General features: G+C 42.7%; 1 protein-coding gene across 3 annotated transcripts in view; it reads right to left on the bottom strand.

Annotated features, from left to right (window-relative positions):
- Positions 1-239: 239 nt before the first annotated feature.
- The window catches only part of THRB (thyroid hormone receptor beta), a gene marked incomplete at both ends in the record, with an annotated part of 85,695 nt that continues 66,589 nt past the window's right edge, over positions 240-19,345 (bottom strand). For 2 of the 3 annotated variants that reach the window (XM_084247415.1, XM_084247414.1), the window contains 5 exons: positions 240-481; positions 3,641-3,899; positions 7,099-7,245; positions 15,365-15,570; positions 18,722-18,869. In XM_084247415.1, the coding sequence (XP_084103541.1) occupies positions 240-481; positions 3,641-3,899; positions 7,099-7,245; positions 15,365-15,570; positions 18,722-18,869 (1,002 nt within the window). The remainder of the gene's footprint in view (positions 482-3,640; positions 3,900-7,098; positions 7,246-15,364; positions 15,571-18,721; positions 18,870-19,345) is intronic. The other variant, XM_084247416.1, reaches the window with a different exon arrangement.

Here is a 19,345-nt window from a genome sequence, read left to right as displayed (position 1 = left end):
ACTGTAAAACCTTCCAAGTATTCACATCAAAGGACGGGAGAACAAAATACAATAGTTACAAGTACCCGAATTCAAGGGATGGTTTCATCCGTGTCTATGCCAAGGACTACTTCCCTGTACCCCCAGACAATCCCTCCCAATACAAAGAAATGAAAGAACAAACAAAAGAGAGCTCTAGGCAATGGAATGAAATGACACCCAACAGTGCTATAGGAATTATGGGAATGAATTCAGTCTGTCTAATCTTCGAACACTTCCAAGAACAATGGGGGGAAGAGTTCTGTGGGGCATTCCACCTTCATGTGCAGGAAGCGGCTGGCATGGCAGGCGCCAATCATCCTTAGATCTGTCACCTTCATCAGGAGTTTTGGCCAAAAGTGTGTCACATGATGTTTTCGGTAATTGATATAGTGTTCAAAGGCCAGCAGGAAACTATCTTGGTATTTCTCTATTCTCTCAACACAGGCGAGTCCTGGGCGGTCTGAGGGGAAGAAAGAGCATGGATGTTAATTTAGAGGAGGAGAGGAGAAAGCTTGCCTTGTCCGATTCACGCCCTTGACCAGGAAGTGGGCAGATGTGGGAGCTTCTTAACTCCAGAAAGGAGCATATGTGCAACATGACCTCTGGGGCATCAGGGACTGAGATGTCAGGGAGTGATGTAACTTATATGAAGGGAGTCGTTGCTTTGTTCAGATGAATAGTTCTGGTGTAGACAATTGCCTCTTTGGGTGTGACTGTCGGAGCTGCTCTCCTAGGCGACAGAAGAGAAAACTCACACTAGAGAGTTGGAACACTCTGCAGGATGAGATGAAGATTTTGAGTGTCTGCTAACTCCCTGGGAGAGAGGGGTGGGCACACAAGGATATGGCAGAGCAGGGAGATGTGAAGAGAGACTGGGAACATTTCAGGAGGTATGGCATCCACTGCTGCCTCCACAGGTGCGGCATCCACAGATGCACAGTTAAGAAATTCCCATGAAGGCAAAGAAGGTGAATATCCCATTTTAGTTGTTTGTGAGGCTTTGGTGAACCACTCCCTCCCTTCCCTTGCCCACTTAGTGAAACTGTTACCTGTAGCAACCTTGCATTGGAGGTGCTTTGGAGAATTAAAATGAAAAGTGAAAAGGATGTGAACCATACTAGAGTCTCCCTGTGCAGAGTCACAGTGGGATAGAGCAAAAGGCTAGGACCGAGAAACCTTCCCAAGTCTGGGAGGACCACTCATCCTTGCGCCTGTGAGGGAGGGGTCAAGACAGCTGTGATCACAGTAGTGGGAAGTCTCAAGAAGGCTGCATGACTGTGGAACATCCAGCACTTGAGTTACAAAAGTAATTTATAAACCAGAATGGATTCCTGACATTGCTCCAGGAAGGACGACCACCCCTTTGCCCAGTTCTCCTGGATTTTCTTTAGTGGCTCTTGAAAGGTCCATGCAGCAGGCTGGAATGCAAAAGCCTACCCAGAAGCCCACCTGGGGGGCAGGAATGCGGATACCTGCCTGGAGGACTCAGACAATGAGCCTCCCCCCTCCCCCTACGAGTCTCATCTCAGACAAAGAACCTCTACCTGCCCTACAAACTTTTCCCGCCATAGGAGCCCAAGTACCCACCTGATCTCTCCTCGCCCTATAAAACCCTGCTTCCCCCAACAACGCTCGCGACTCCACTGACCCCCGCCTTGGGTCTGTAAGGTCCGCCCGGGGCGCAATAAACTTTCCCTCCCTTTGAGAAATGAAGCCTGGCTCTCCTTTTCTTTACCGCGCCGAACCTTTCAGCTCTGAAGACATGAACTCACAGTTCCAGTTTCTAGTTTATTTTTTAAAATGTCAATGACATATCTTTAATGTGATCAAGCATTTATAGTCATTTACCCCATTTATTTTGTTACTTAAAAAAGAAAAAATATATATGTATATACAGTTGACCCTTGAATACCACAGTTAGGTGTGCTGTCCAGTGTCCATTATTAAAGTATCTGTACTGATAAAAATCTAAAGAGGGTTCTGCTTGATCTGAAAGGAAGGATAAGGGAAAATGTTTCAATTCACCCTTCTGAGTATAAATAAAATATAGGAAATCCCCTGTTCAGCTCAAGTTACAACTGGTGCATTTTTACTGTGTGATTTCCTTGACAGGGGATGCAGCTGTCCATAGATCGCTCACTTCCTCTGTCTTCCCCCTTTTATGGCATCAAAACTCTGTTCTTTGATGAGAGCTAAAGACAAGGTGGCCATAGAAGATGGGTGAACATGTTGATGTGGTTCAAGTTGAAGTAAACTGCTTTTAACTCCTTAAGACAAAGTTCCTCTCTGCTTATCAGTACAGACCAAGGAACAGAGTAGTAGCAACTTGTGAAAAAGTTTTTTGAAGACAAGACCAAGAGACTCTGTAACTGAAATGCTAAACAAAACAATAGGGCTTAGCAGCAAAAACTGAGTGAGACACAAACCCCATCAAATGCCTTACTGGATGATTCTCCCAATTCTCTAATCCTTCTGAGGCTGTCACTGCCGACAACCGCAAGGTAGACTCCATGTCCTTTTTACACTTCTTCACCCACCCTAATACCCTGGACATTTCTATTAATACTGTCAGAAGCAGAGAAATATTACAGGACTCTTCACATAAGACAAGTGATAGCTACATATTGGCATCACCCCCACAATGAGAGTGATGGGCAAGTTAGGCAGATGGCTGTGGAGCAGAGTGACAAGTGTTGAACTGCAGCTAAATATGGGGTCCTCTGAAAATGCAGAGACGACTCTGAAAGCACCTTCTAGTTAAAGACTAGCTTTCCTTCAAGAAAGCAATGTGTTTTGCATTTATTATGACATGACCCCTGAAGAAAACAGTGTCAGCATTATTATCTATTCTTCAATGATGAGAGTTAGAGGTCTGGATAATGAGTGATGACGGGTTAAATATGCCTGTACATCCTTTTCCATTCCACCCATGTTGAAGCGGACTCTTGAATCTGGGACTTGTTTGGACCAATACAATGTGGTAGACATGATGCTATATGACTTAAAAGTGGACAGCTGCAACTTCTGCTTTTGTGTGCTTGGAATATTTCCTTTAGAATACAACAGCCATGTAAGAAGGGCAACTCCTCTGCCAGAGATAAGGCTGCATGGAGAGCAGCCTGCAGCTGTGTTTGATGTCTCAGTTCCAACCCCAGTCACCTTGGGTATTTTAAGTCCCTAAGTTTTGGGCTGGGGAGTTGTGCTATTTAGCAATAAATAACTGAACTTAAATTGTTGTTAACCCAGGGACAAGTGCTAGCTCTCACTTATGATTTCTTCACACAGAACTTCACACAGAATTGGTGGACACTCTTATTCGTATTCTGTATACACAAAACCAGGAGGAGGGTTGGTGAGCTACCATGTGGCAGGCTAAGTAGTGTCTGCTGAAGATGGAACATCTCCTTAAGATGGCTCCTTTGATTCCTAGGCTTCATCTCACCACCCTGGGACCTGACACCTTCCTTCAGTTACCCAGTTCATTGGTAAACCCCCAATTACTCACTGAAGGAGACTGAGCTGTGATTCTGAAGTTAAAGGTGGACTGAAAACTCATCAAGTGATTTGAACTAGCCAAACAAGCAAAGGCTCTTTGGAGGCCCCGTCTGGGCATACTCACCTGAGGACATCAGCAGGACAGCCTGAAGGAGAGCTACTTCAGTGTCATCGAGGTTGAAAGAAGAAAGAGACATGCCCAGGTCAAAGATGGCGTCTGACACGACCCCAAGACCCCCGTTTTTCAGCTGGCCCCGTGTCACTGCCATTTCCCCATTCAGGGTTAAAGTCTCACTTTCGGGGTCATAGCGCACAGCAGCACGAAGGGACATGATCTCCATGCAGCAGCCTTTGAGGAGGATTATCTGGTCTTCACATGGCAGCTGAAAAGGACCAGCCCACATCAGCAAAGAACAGACGAATGTCAGTCATTTTTGTCTTGTTGCTCTATTTCTCAATAGCTCACTCTACCATTTAGCTGACAACTGTGCTTCTCTTTGTTTTAAAGCAAAATTTGTTCTCTGAGTCTCTTAAAAAGGCACAGAATTAGAAGGTTGCTATTGATGTGACCCAGGAGGCTCAGAGATATAAAGGCTGGATGCTGGAAGGCCATCAAGTGAGTTAGAGGCAAAGGTGAGAATGGTGTTCAGACCTCCTGGGGCTAGAGTTTTGTTCTAAGTATTTCAGGCTCCAGAATTACTTCACACCCTGGATCTTTCTGCCAGGTTTGCAATCTCATTTTTAGCTCATTTGGTTGACTTGTTAACCAGGATTTATGATAACGTGATAACATCAAGAATACTTAAAAATTAAAGACTTTGCAAGCAAAATAATAAAAAATATCAGTTTTTTTCCCCTGAAGGAGGAGAATGTTTAAATAAATGCCACTAGCAAAACAATGTGAAAGAATATTATTAGTTAATGGCTATTTTTTTATTAATTGGGCATTGTGTTAAGATTCACATATGTTACCTTATTTAATCTTCACAGCAATACTACAGATGTGGGAATCCAGGAGTGAAAGGTTGAGTAAAGGGCTGGGGGTGGGGGGTGTTGGTGTTTGTCACATGAATGTTTGGGGAGTGTTAGAGCCAAGAGAAGGAAAAAAAAACACAATCTTTGGAAGTACTTGGGATATGACTAAGTTTCCATCAATAATGACTATGGAATTTACACATAATTTCTATCTCTTCTATTAAGGCAGATACAGATTCTTTTTGGGAAACACTTTTTGGCAACACTGGACTTGTGTAGTCTAGGTTATTATATAAAACTGTGAGCAATTCTAAGGAATTACATTTAAACACTGGGTATTGTATATTTTTACTAGCCCAACCTAGCAACCATGCCATTTAATTTCAAATTACTTGACTTCTACAGAATAAAAGTCATCTCGTATTTGGTTCTAGAATCTATATGAGTGAATTTTCACCGTGGGCTCATTAAAAAAAAATGACACCGATTGCTTTTGTTATGTTCTAATGTGTACTGTACTCTTCAAGTATATATCTTTGGATTCCTAGCCCAAAAGCATGGTAGAAATTAGCAAATCCAAGTTTGGATAGATCTTCCCACAGGTAAGATACAGAACCAGCGGGAGTGGGTGGAGGCTGCTTTAATGCCCAGGGTGCTGATTCCTCAGGGCCTCTCAAAGGTTTATTGAAAGATCATTGCTGCCACACCCTTCGGATTTCTGTGATCTAGGTTCCCAGGGGATATCCTGTGGCTGGTGGGGCCCTACTCTTGGGAACCCTGGCATAGAACAGCAATGAGAACGTATTAATCAGATCAAACCATTTATTAAAAAAAGCATTTATTAAAAAAATCCAAGTATGCAAACTTGGGCAGAGTCTGATTATAGATGAATTAGAAGTTTTCTTTTAAAAATTTACCATTGATTAGTTCAAATTGAAATAAAAGCTGAGTAAGCATTTGTCAGGGATCACCAACGGCTTCAAAACTAGGCCAGATGTCTTCCTTTAAGAGGAATTTATAGGATCCTGGTGAGGTTGTTTCAACATGTGAGCAAATAGTCTCCTAGTCACCTGCCAAAATACTTTCATTGTGAGAAAACTCCATGATGGACATGACAGGGAGAGACGCGGGGATCCACCCACAGACTCTTATTGTCTCCTCAGGAGAGTGTCACTCAGGTTGACTGGCAAAGACAACAGTTCCCTACACTCTAATGTGCTTTGTATGTGTATTTCTGACATCTCTGCCAGTAGCGATTCTTGGTTTTGCCTGGGTGTCTACCAGCTTGGGGTAGTTGGTTGGCAGGGATCTTAGCAGAAATTGCACTGGGAGCACAATGCATCAAGCTGCTTCTAGCAATAACTCTCTGCTCACCTAGGGTCTCAGCCCACTGCATACATAGCTCAGTGGCCTACACAGTGCATTTCCCTCTTTGGGGTTCCAAAGAGAGCATGAAAAGTTGAAAGTCTCCAGCAGGCTATAGAACTGGAAACAAGCATCTCTGCTGCTCTCTCTCTCTCTCTCTCTCTCTCTCTCTCTCTCTCTCTCTCTCTCTCTCTCTCTGTATAGTTTGGAGACAATAAAATATCAGGGATGAAAGAGAGATGGAATCATGACTTTGAAGCAGGCTTAAACTTGGGAGGCAAACTTGGAAAGGGACGCTTGCTATAGGCTAAGCTTGAAAAGTTCTCGGGGACCCTTGACCCTTGCCACAGACATAAGCCCATGGTGTGTTTGTTGCTGGTGGTGGATCTGGTTTTGAGCTTCCTTTAACTGCAGTATCTTTTAGTGGTTGGTGTCTAGGATTCTTGTCCATGCAACTGACTGCAGAGCCCCTGCTCTCAGCTGCCACATGGCAGAACTCCTGAGTTAGGAGTGAAGAATCCCCAAAGGAAAACCTGTGAGCCCCCATGGGTAAGCTCTTCAGGGTGTTCTGATAATGGTGCAGGGAAGAGTGAATTTAGAGGAAAAAAAGGAAAAAGACAGAATTTAGGGGCTATTAAGAGCTTTGTGAAAAAACAAAGATGCATGTAAAATAACGATACCTCATTAACAAAAAATGTGTTACAAAGAAAAAAAAAGAGCCTAGCTCTGAGAAGGTCATTTAACATATTTTTGAAGGTTAAGAAATAATCACACAGCCAACTTGTGGGATATGTAGTGGAAAAAAATATGTACTTAGATTCAAACCATGGCCTCACGTTTGGGTAAATCAACTCAATCTTTTTGATCTTAATATTTTCCAGATATAGAGCAAGGTTAATAAAAACCACCCCGCAGGTCTGTTATAGGGATTGATTTAAGGTGGGCCAACTTGGGCCTGATAACTAGGACATCATAGGTGCAGAGTGAATGGAAGTCTTGTCATTACTTCCCCATGTCTGGGGTCAGGTGGATGGCTGGGATCTTTATCGACCTCATGTGGACAAGCTAATGAATGCTGACTGAAATAAAGATGGGAAATAAAGATAAAACAGTGTATTTTCATTTTGTACTGACATTGCTTTCATATAGGTATTAATATGAAACTATAAACAATGCCTAGTATTTCTGCAAGTTGATGGAAATGTAGTGAAAATAATGCAGAAGGAAAAACAATTTCCTCACCTCACAAAACATAGGCAACTTTTTGGCAAAATCCACCACTCTGGTAATTGCTGGTGTGATGATTTTTGTGAAATGGCTGAAGGCTTCCAAGTCGACCTTTCCACCCTCTGGGGCGTTTACTATTGGTGCTTGTCCAATGTCTTCTGGCTAAGAAGAAGCAAGAAAGATTGAAATCAATACATTGACGGGATCTTTATTCATCAAATCCTCAGACGGCAGAAAGTCTCTTCTGAACCCAGAGTTTCTGGTTTTCACTTCCTTTATGAACAAACAACAGTTTTCACATCATTAATTTCTCTGACAAGGATCTATGTCTTGGCCATCATTTTAATAGCTTCCCCCCCACTCGGTGAGAATCTCCGCAGAGCTGTTGCTGCAGAAAGAGAGTAAGAGAGAGAGAAAGAGGGAGGGAAGGTGAAACAGTAAGAATTAGGATTCTGCCTCTGAATATACAAAGGGGTTCACTGTGCCAGAGGATGTGAATTCTAGGGGCTCTGGGTGGCATTTTCAGTGCATGCACATTCTGGTGTGTCTGTGTGGGAGGCAGGCACAGAGTGGGCCATGACAAGTGGGGTGAGATGGGGGAGCCCTGGAAAACAGCCCAGCAGATTTGCTCTTGCTTCTGCCCCAGCAGCAGAGACGGGAAGTTCCCCCCTGCCCTACGGACTCCAGTTGGAGGAGGTCTCTCAGGCTGGGGGGATGATCTTTAGGCTGCTTACAGGAAACTGAGCTCTGCAAACTTGGCAAACTTGAGGACACAGCAATGAATTTACTTGTGTTTGGCCTCAGGGTAGTTTGCACAGGTTACTAGCTCAAGAACAATTCATGGTCTTGCTGCTCAAAGGGTGATGTGGCAGCAGAGGTGTCACTTGGGGGCCTGTTAGAAATGCAGATTCCTGGTCCCCTCCAAGGACCGCATGGTGCAGAACTGGCATTTTAGCAAGCATTTTCCTGTACCCCTGCCAGGTGGCTGGACTCATGTTAGGCTCCCCAGTGTCCACTGGAGCCATTAAGGAACATATTCAGTGACCTGCATGATGTGACTTCAGGTGCATTCCTGTTGTCATCAGTGCTTCCTGCCAGGAGTGGTCCTTTCACTCCCCTTTCTTACTGTGATAACCACCACTACCATTTATCGATGGCCTACAAGTAAGCCAGCCCCTTCATGTGCACTATATGAGGTAGTTTTCACAAAATCCCAGGTGGCAGATGAGCAAGCAAGGGCTCAGGGAAGTTGAGAGCAAGCCCCTGAGCTTGGGACAGGGACCCTGGTGGCCCAGACTCCAGACTGCAGTCTTTCCAGAGCCCACTCACTCCCTCTCATTTTCTTAACCCTCCCCTCGCAACCTCTCCAGTAGTCTTGCTGGACTATGAATGCAACCAAGGGGATCAGAGACTTTGGTCCTGCCCTGTGGTGGCCACTTTGTTTAGAGCCACCTGTGCCTTTGAACAGACAGGACAAGGCACCCAGAGGTTAGGAGGTTTGGGAGGTTGAGCAGAGGTGAGCAGGAGGAACTGACATTGTGAACTAGTCAAGAAAGACTGAATCCCTCATTTCAGGGAGGTGAGGGCACTGCCAATGACAGGCTTTGGTATAATTTCAGGGTTCCTCAACTTCCTGTGCACCCAGAATCAACTGCTTGCTGGACTCCACCCCTTTTGTTTCTGATTCAAGAGGTCAGGGGAGAAGCCTGTGAATATGCATTTCTGACAAGTTCCCAGAGCCACCTCCAGCTTATAGTGACCCAGCCACCCATTTCTTTCCCCATCTCTCCCATCACTGCTCACAGCTAATATTCAGCACAGAGAAAAGTAAAGGATGATTCTTTTACTCTCTTATTGCCAGGGCACCAAAAGCAACAGGAGCAGCCTGAGTCCCCCAGGGGTGTAGCAGGAGTCGTGGTTACAGCTAGGGGAGGATTTTTAAGTATATTACATAAGAAGCTCTGGCAACATTGACCTTTCTTGGATTATCCAGTAGGTTATTCAGTTTATTTTATTTGACTTTTTATTGTTTGTTTTGCGGGTATTGAGTGGAAGGAAAAAAAACCTGGTTTCTGTCATGTTTTCATACCAGTGATGATGTTTTGGGGCAACCGTTGGCATGGCTAACCCATGGGAGACTACTGTTCTGCTGACTTTCCAGAACTGATGGAATAATTGCATGAATAGCTTCCTTCTCTCTCTGTCTCACTGTGGTTCTCACATAGATTAAACTAGGGGAGAAGATACATCAGTTCCTCCTTTGGGCACTGCTACCCCTTATATCCTTCAGGTCTTCTTGCTGGTCTTTATAATTCTTCTCACCTTGAAAATGAAGCTCATCTAGCTTGCCTTGTCTACAACACTGTGATTAAAGTAGAACTAACTCAAAAAGATCAACTCATGTAAGGAATGTTGGCATACACTGAAAAAGTAGAGCTTTACACACACACACAGAGGCATAGATACATAAACACACATCAGCAGGGTGCACATTTTTTAGAAAAAAATTGTAATAACAGGGTTTTGTCTTGGTTGAATACAAGCATCTTCTCACTGACCACAGACATACCTAATCTGATTGTATTCAAATGGTATTCAGCTTTCTTTGAAATTTCAGTGGGTTAATATTGATGTTAATTTTCATTCATTCCAAAGAGAACATCAAAATAGCCACAGGCACATGAACAGATGCTCAACATCACTAATCATCAGGGATATGCAAATCAAAACCACAGTGTGCTAGCACCTCACATCTGTTATAATGGCTCGCATCAGGGGACAGAAGACAACAGGTGATGGGGAGGATGGGGCAAGAAGGGAATTCTTATACCCTATTGGCAAGAATGTAAATTAGTACAACCAGTATGGAAAACAGTATGGAGGTTCCTCAAAATATTAAAAATAGATCTGCCATACAATGTAGCAATTCTACTTCTGGGTGTATGCCTAAAGGAAATGATCTGGACAGATATTTGTACTCCCAAGTTCATTACAACATTATTCACAATAGCCAAGATGTGGAAGACACCCAAATGCCCATTGATGGATGAATGGATACAGAAGACATGGTATATATTTATAATGGGATACTATTCAACCATGAGAAAGTAGGAAATCCTGTCATTTGTGACAACATGATGGACTTTGAGTATTATGGTAAACAAGAGAAAGACAAGTACTGTATGATATTACTTCTATGTGGAATCTAAAAAAGTCAAACCCATGAAAAAGAGTAAAATAATTATCAGAGGATTGGGGGGATAAGTTTAAATGTGTTAAAGGGTACAAATTTATAACAAGTAGTAAATTAGTCATAGAGATCTAATGCATAATAATGAACAGACAGTAATACTGTTCTATAATGATATCAGGTGATAAATATTGCTACAGTGACACTCATATTATAATATGAATGGATCCAAATAACACTTAAATTTATATAATGTTTCATGCCATGTTCGTGGAACTGAAAAATTAAAAAAAAAATTCTCTTCAAGCTGTGGGGTATTTGAATCACCACCTGTGTTATCTCTAAAGGTTTGAAAAGAAGGAGGAAATTACACAAAGAAATATGGCAACTTTAATTAAAATAAAAACTCCAAATGTAACACCTTTACAAGTTTTCTGTGGAAAAATAAGTAGGGTAGAAAAAATTTACTTTTAAATCTTTGGGTAGTAAATGGCAAATTTAATTGCTAGAATAAAGCCATATACAAAGCAAAATTCTCTTTTTACATTATTAAGGTTTATTGTGATAATGAATTGTAGATGGTAGAAAATCTTCCATGACCAACTCAGGTTAACACATCAAGGATGAAAAATTAAGGTTGAGCAATGCAATCTAGTTTGTAACTTCCCTGAAGATTTTTACCTATAAGGATGACAGGTCATTTGCTAAAAATATTTGGAAGATAAAGAAAAGTACAGATATTTTACTTTAGTTGGATCTATAAGATATTGTAATATAGCTTTTAGCCCTATAATCTGCTCCTTGAAGTACTTTTGCTTGCACACGCCCATGTGCACTTACACACAGGGGATCAGGCTTCCATACTGATGATATCTTTGGCTTATGGAATCCCCAGTGTGCACTGGCTGGCTTTTTGCCTCCATAGATCAAATTTCTTTAGGATGAGAGTACTTCCAACTCTCATTCTGGCTGTCTTCCTCTTTATCTGTCCGTCATGGACTTTTGGAGTCAGCCCGGCCGATCTTATGTCACCTCCTTAATCCGCCTCATGCTTTTCTGTTTCAGGGCTGCCTTCCCGCCTGACTTTATCTTTCTCCCAAGTTCCTTCTTCTGTCTTTCTTCTGTCTACATTCCACACCATTCACATGCTCTCTCTGTGAGGTCTTCCTGGATGACCTCAGTTTGCCATGATATCTATTGTATTTGAACACTCGTGGTGGCCCATGTCTATTGCTCATGGCATTTTAGCATTTTTTCCATCACTTTTTTTTATTGAAGTAATGCAGGTATATAAATAAATAAGATATGAACTTCTCAAGGTAGGGGGAATAATCCGCACATATATTCGTCTACTGTCTACAAGGCATTGGGCCAAATGGTTGAGGACAGAATGCTTACCGGGTAAGTAAGCAAATAAATGTGTCTAGACGTATGTACTAAACTGGTCTTGTTTTAAAATGTTTTTTTCCTATATTAAAAAAATCATTTTGGGGTGTGGTGTGAGGAGGGCACACCTCCCATGGCTTTGGGGAGGTCACCGGTTCTAGAAGCAATCACTGAGGCAGAAATATGGGTGGGGAATAGGCAGTGACTGGGGCAGGGAGGGGGAGGAGCAATTCTGGGCAGAGCTTAATTGTGTATCTACAAAAGGCCAGGTCTTCTTCCAGATGGGGAGGTATCAGCAATGAGCAATGTATCCTCAAGGAACTTTCATTTTAGTGAGGGAAGGTAGACAATAAATAATAATACACTCAGTTCAGTTTGTGATAAGACTGGAGGTGACATGATAGTAACATGGAGACTGGGAGTTGGGGCACAGCCAAGAATTCTTGGAGAAGTGATGGGGGAGCTATGACTTGACGAACGTCGAGGAGGCAGTCTTCTAGAGAGCGAGAGGTAGAACATTTAAAGCAGAGGGAAAAACCAGTGCAAAGTCCTGGGCTAGAGACAGACCCATATCCCTAGATCCCAGAGATGGCATGAGATCAAGGATGGAAAGTGGGCAAGGGTCTGGTGATGTTGGTTTTTGTGGGCTACAGAGAGGAGATGGGCTTATTCTAAATGCAGTCTGGCACCTTTTAAACAGAGGAACAGCTTGAGGAGATTGATTATTATGCAGAGAGGGAGTGTAGGGAGCCAAAGGAAGAAACACGCAGGCAACAGCAGTGATCTGGGTGGGAGCTGGAGTGGGCTGGACTATAGGGGCGGCAACAGAAAGGAGAGAAGTAGAAGGATTTGAGATATACCCCAGGAGCCAAAGACGGGTTTCTGATACACTGGATGAGAGTGGGGGACAGTTAGAAATCCAAAGTGGCTCCTCTGGGGCTGTGGGGTGGGGGTAGAGGGAGAGGTGCAAAAGAAGAGATGCAGACATGTGCAGGTACGAGCTTCAACCCCAGCTCAGCGCTAGAGGAGCCTGGTTGTTAAAAAATTGTAATAACTGGCTTTGTGCTTTGCTTCACCTGTATTGTTCATGGTGAGTGGGAAATGCTGCTGGCTGAGCTCTTTACAGGTGACTGGCTTGGACCTGAGAACTCCTGGGCTTGAACCTGAAGATCGGGCACATGCAGTGTGACCTGGGGCTCAGTGAGACTTCCCTTCCTCTGTTTGTTCATAGGGTGTCTTTTCTCACCTTTGCCAAAATAGTCAGGAAGACCCAGACAAGAGGTACTGAGAAATCCCTGGACCCTGGGACATTACGAGACTCTCCCTTTTCCTGGGATGAGCAGGGACTAGATGGTAAAGATGGTGTTGGCAGGGATGATTCAAACAGTAACTATTTAAGTGGATGTTAATGACAGTCAAGCACTTCTATCATTATACTTACTATTTGGCAAGGGCAGAAAGATAACAGCCTGGGTGGTGCAAGGGGTTAAGACGCAACCTATGAAGCTGTCCACAGCCATTGCAGCATGAGTTCGATTCCCAGCCAGGGAGCAACCCACATGACGCAGCAGACCTCTCCTGCCGCGCCCGCTGCTCCCCTCAGCAGTGTACTTCGGTCAATCTGCCTGTTCTGTTCCCCACTCTGTCTCTGGTGAATCCTCTCACTCCCTACACCTCTGGCCTGTACTCCATAAATAAATAAATAAATCTTAAAAAAAAAAAAAGATAACAGCCTGAGAGCTGTGAAGTGACTTTCCACAATCACATAATTAAAAAGGAAGAGGCAGCACTGTCTGGTTCGATCTCCATGCACAACATTACTCAACCACCCTGCCTTCTGACTTTGGGTGACAGAAGTCTTCCTGACTTGATTGCACTTATCCTTGACTTGCCCACATAGACTGTACATAGCCAAATCACACATGTCACCTGATCCTTCTGCTCACCTTCCTTTCCTGAGGCTATCCTGATTGACAATGTGTGAGATCAGCCAGAGCTCTGCCAGGGGGAAAGCAGAGCAGACCTGCCCTGCTTCTGTGGTCACATTTGATACTACCTTTTTGGTGAAATAAGAGAGCAGAATAATAACACCACATCAATGGCAATATTGGGGCTGGTTTGGGGTTTGCTCCAAACCAAATGTTTCAACACCCATCCTTGTTTGGCATCTGATGCTCCTTATTCCTCCTCAGCCTACATCTATGTCTCATCATCAGTGTCATCACATCCAAATTGGTGGTTAAATTGGGCACTTTTAGACCATCAGAGATTTGAGCGGATAGGACAAAACTAGAAAATTATATGATTTAAATGATTTTGGCAGTAATTTTAAGGAATGGCTTTAGAAAATCTGCCTGGCTTTTGCAAAAATTTATTTGCCCATGACTATCATTTTCTCAGACCCAAATATAAATTTGAAACCCAACGCAAACCACCCATCTCTGTTTCTGACTTGAGTCCTGATTTTAGAGTGAAAAATGATAAAGAAGCTCCTTTTGGGGAGTAAGTTACTTACCATTCCAGATAAATAAATACTTCTAGCTTTTATGACAACATATAATTTTTAATCCTTTATGATATATTTTTATACTATTATTAACATAATAGACTGCCTCAAATTCTTTTTGGAACAAAACAGGCCATCATCATATAAAAATAAATGAAACAATATGTGTGAGCAGTGTTGCAAACAAAGAAAAAGGAGTAGCAGCCACATGAGAGATGGGTCCTAACGTGTAGAAGTCTACTCAGGGCAGGGATACCATGTAGCCAAGATGTATTTAAGCAAAAGATTCTTTTTTTTAAGTTGAGGTAACACTGGTATACAATGCTGTGTATGATTCAGAGGCTTAAGATCACACTTCTTCAGATGTATGTTACCACACCACACCCACCACCACGGCACCCATCATCTGAGGATTCTTAATGTCCTTACAAGAATAACTCACCACTCAAGAGTGAAATTTTTACTCTGAGAATAAATACTCTCCATTGGAGTCATCATCCTGCAAGGAGTATGTGTAAATATGTAAACTGGCTGAAACACAGGGCTTAACTGTACTGTCTCTGAGGATGGGCGGGACCTGTATAACTGTTAGTTTTCATGAAAACATCAAATATAGAAGGTCCAACGGTATGGAAAGACCTATTTTCTCTATATACCACCCCCATCGCTGCTCCCCATTCCTATTGCATTTATGGACTCTAAATCATTTCTTTTAAGCTAAACATTGTGACTTCTATTGACTTCTAAGAACACATTTGAGATGGAGGATACTTCATTAATTGTCAGGGTTATTCTTAACTGGATATGTTGAAGCAAGTTTAGGGGACTAAGTATGTGCAAAATTGGGAATATGAGGGAGGAAATGGCTACAAAAAGGGAAAGCTAGCAGGTAAAGAATTTTATTAGTTAGTTGATCCAAGGCTGAACTTACTACCGTAAAATCAGAGAATGTGGCCTTTGAAACTGCTTTAGAATTCAGTGACTCATAAGCAGTATGTGGTAAGTGTGTGGCCTTTACTCTCAGAAAGAGATGGAGTCAAATCCCAGCTCTGCAAGGTACCTGACCTGTCAGAGCTGCAGTTTCCCCATCAGTAAAATTGGGCAAAAACATCAGCATCCTGGGGTTGTGAGGACTGAATGAATTAAGGCAGAGCTGGCCCCCTCACCCCACCCCCCACTCCACAGGCAGGCAGCCTTACCAGGAATTTCCGTTTCTGCTTCCAGTGGCTGCCTTGGGCATTGGTGGCCACATGGGCTTCCGTGACAGTTTTGATGAGCTCCCACTCCTCATCTGTGGGCTCTGGTTTGTGCCCGATGGATTTCTGCAGCTCTTCCCGCCGCCTCTTCTCTCGGTTCTCCTCGATCAGCTTCCTCTTCGCCAGCCGCTTGCTGTCATCCAGTACCACTGGGAGAGGAAGAAAGTGAGAGAATACACACAGCTACTCCAGACACTCAGCAGATGCCACATCCTGGAGCCACAGGGATGGAACCACTGATGCACAGGTGGCTATCTGGTCCTGCTGGGCGTGACCCCTTGTCAGGAAGCTGTCATTGACTCGCCATTGTCCAAGCTGAGTCCAAGCACTCAACTCCCAGAGCCGAGCCAGCTTTCAGCACCAAGCTCCAGGGCAGTGGGGTGACTGGGCATCCCCACTGCATTGTAGGTGGCCCGACATGAAAATGAAGCAGGGAGAAGTAACATTACATCCCCACAGGTTCACAGATATGTCTGTCTGGACAATCACCTGACTTCACTCAGGGTTTCTGCTCCTTCCCTCCCCCGCCAAAAGGCTTTTAGTGAGAAGAATTTCAGGTTAAAGAAAAGTTCTGGAGCAGCAATGGGAGGCTAGTGATCATTTCCTCAGAGGAAAAAGGGCCCCGACTCTTTGTTTGCCCCTTAAGGGCTGTCCATGTGGCTGGGCCTCTTTTGGATTCACAGGTACTTCTGGCAGTTAAGGAGCCCAGGCTTTGGAATCTAGAGAAACTGGCTCTGAATCACGACACCACCACATTCTAGCTGTGTGACCTCCGGTAAGTGGCTTAGGCTCTTTGAGCTTTCCTGTGTAAATGGGATCAATAACACCCTTTTCACAGTGATATTGCATCAGCAGTGCTCAGGATGTAGATCCATGGCTTTTATCATTTATGTACAAAGGAATTAAGGAGAACAGGCAATAAGAAATCTGAATTCAGTGGTTAAATTGCAAAACCCAAAGCATTTCACCAGTCTTGATAACTATCAGCGGAACAGAAAGGCTTGTGTTTTATACTGAGGAGTGAGAGGAATCTTAGATGTGATTGAGCCCAACTCCTTCCTCTCACAGAGGAGGAAGCTAATCTAGAGAGGTTGTGATTTGCCTAAAGTAACACAGTAAGTTCCTGGCAGAGCCAAGACAAGACCCTGGACCAAGGACTCGTGAGTCTAGTCCTACAACATCATTGTCCTAAGGCCATTTCTTGATGAAGGTCTAGCCTTGTAGGAAAAGAAAAAAAGCAAACATAGCAGTAGGAAGAGAACCAAGGTGCTCAGGTAATCCACAAACCAAGTAATAATCATAGATTTTGGATTGGATCTTCAAGTCATGTGAGCTGCTGACAAATGTGGGGGAAATGAAAAACCCTGGCTACTCATTTTGGTTCACTTATTAACAGGAACTGTTTAAGTGGATGTTAATGACAGCCAAGCACTTCTATCATTATATTTATTATTTGGCAAGGGCAGAAATGCTTCCACTGTGCTGGGGTGCCTGGCTTTGACCAGGCGATATGTATTATCTAATTTAATCCTGAGAATGACCTTCAAGGTGGGCCAGCATTTTGCAGATGGGGAACGTGAGTTCAAGTCAGAGGGTCACATAGCTAGTAAGTGGCAGATCTGGGACTCCAACAATTTTTCTGATTATAAAACCTGAGCTTTTATAACATTGCATGAACAACTAAGGGTCACTTACAATTTATTTCTACTGTCTAGATGAATAGTGAGTTATTTGCACCTCAAAAACACTCATATCTTTAATTTCTCAACAAGACAGTGAAATGTATATTCATAGTAACAGTTCATTACAGGGACACAGAGCAACAAGAATCTGGTTGTAAGTCAATCATTTTCACCTATTCTTATCAGGCATATTGTTGAAAGGGCTAAAATCTTTTAAAAGATAAAGAACACACCCCTGCAGAGGTGGGGATTAACCTAGGATTTCCAAGTTAACCTCCTTTTATTTTTTTTTTTTATTTTTTTTTTCATTTTATTTTATTTTATTTTATTTTATTTTTTTTAATAAATTTTATTGTTATATTCCCCATACAATTGCAGCCCCCCATTCTGACCCCAATCCCTCCCCTCCCGCCCCCGCTCCCCTAAAAGTGTCTTTGGTTCATAGTTTTTTTGTTGATTTTGATTTTCACTTTCTTATAGTTATTCATTTTCCTGGTCCCTTATTTAAGTTTTCTAGATTCCTGTTATGAGTGAGACCATCCGGTATTTTTCTTTTTCTTTTTGGCTTATTTCGCTGAGCATGATCCCTTCCAGCGCCATCCATGTTGCAGCAAATTGCATGTGTTTATCTTTTTTGAATGCTGAGTAATATTCCACAAGTTAACCTCCTTTTAAAAGATCCCCCATCCTGTCTTCTTTAATGGGCAAAGCAGGACATTGCCCAGTTTTTTCTGTTCCAGCTAAGAGAACCCTGTTTACCACATACACACGAGTCCTATCTCTTCTTCCATGATGAAAATTCTCACTGCCTTTTTCCCCCCTCCTTTTCTTCTTTCTGTTTTAACTAAAAGTCAGAATCCCTCACTGATGTGCAAAACCATGCCAGTGGAAATAATTAACACTGATGCGTGCAGAAGGGGGCACCTGCATTCAGAACAATACCATTCTTACTTTATTACTAGATTAATTAAAGTGATGGGTGTAAATCCCCTGCACAGTGTCGGGAGAAGAGACCCAGAGGGCTAATCTCACCACCATATGCTGTGGCACTGGGAAATCTGGGTAGGCCAACTTCTGCTCGGAATGTTTTCATGGCTAAAAATATAACAAACAACCAACTGCAGAATGACTCATGTAATAGCACTCAACTTCACATTCTTCAGAAATTTCTGAACGCGATGTTTTCTGCCAGTGCCCCGTCTCTAAAAATGCCCACAGAATGAATTCCTGTCTCTGCTTTTGAAAAAAATATTAGGACTCATCCACCAGGCTCTCACCGCACGAATGCTGTGTGTAAAATTATAGCCTCTCCAGGCGAATGGGCCAGACCTCTCATTTGTAATCTTTGTTGCATATAGAGTATTGCTAACAGTCTTGCAAGCAGGAGAGGGATAATTGAACTGTTTTCCCTCACCCATCATTTGGATGCCTTGAGAGTCAGAAGCAGATAAAAAGAGAGTGGGACACCTAGCAATGGCTGGGAATGAGTGGTCAGTGGGAATGCAAGGAGTCTTTCCTCTGTCCTCTGCTTTCTTTCCTGCCTGGTTGATCTCCTAGAACCAAACATTTCCCCAATCAAAACTCCTTGAATATAAAGCAAAAGAAGAAGATTACTTACAATCTGTTGCCATGCCAACATAGATGCATTTTTTAAAGCGACATTCCTGGCACTGATTTCGTGTGACTTTGTCTATGACACATTTTCCTTCATATTTACAGGAATAAGACGGATGGAGATTTTTCTGAATGGTTCTTCTAAAGAAACCCTATATAAAAGAGAAAGGCCCAAGACAACAATTTCATATTTCCTAGAAATAAATGACCCCAGAATTTTGTGTCCACATACCAGTGATGGATTATTTTTGCCCTTACCTGTGTAGGGGACGGCAGTGTTACCTATAAAAATATAGGACAGTTGGCTTAATGTGAATCTTAGAATTCTAAATCTGAACTGTAGGAGTTGTTATAGGACTATAAAATCAACATATTTTTGGCAATTATTCAAGGAATAGAGGTTAACAAGAAAACCCAGTGCTTGCTTTCATTTTTTCTAAACACTGAGTACTATAAATAATTCTTTCATTTTATGGGTTGCCATAATTATGCTGCTAAATGAAATTATGAAGAGATTCACTACACTTTACTGGAATACAACAGAGCTGGATGCTTGTGATACTTTATTAATTAATAATTGATTTAGTAATTACATGGAATTGCTAACTACCTTTAGAGATTTAGCTTA

This window comes from Talpa europaea (genome assembly GCF_964194135.1).
Source record: "Talpa europaea genome assembly, chromosome: 11".
Taxonomy (NCBI): domain Eukaryota; kingdom Metazoa; phylum Chordata; class Mammalia; order Eulipotyphla; family Talpidae; genus Talpa; species Talpa europaea.
Note: the sequence above shows the minus strand (reverse complement) of the source record. Positions and strands in the feature narration are given on the sequence as shown.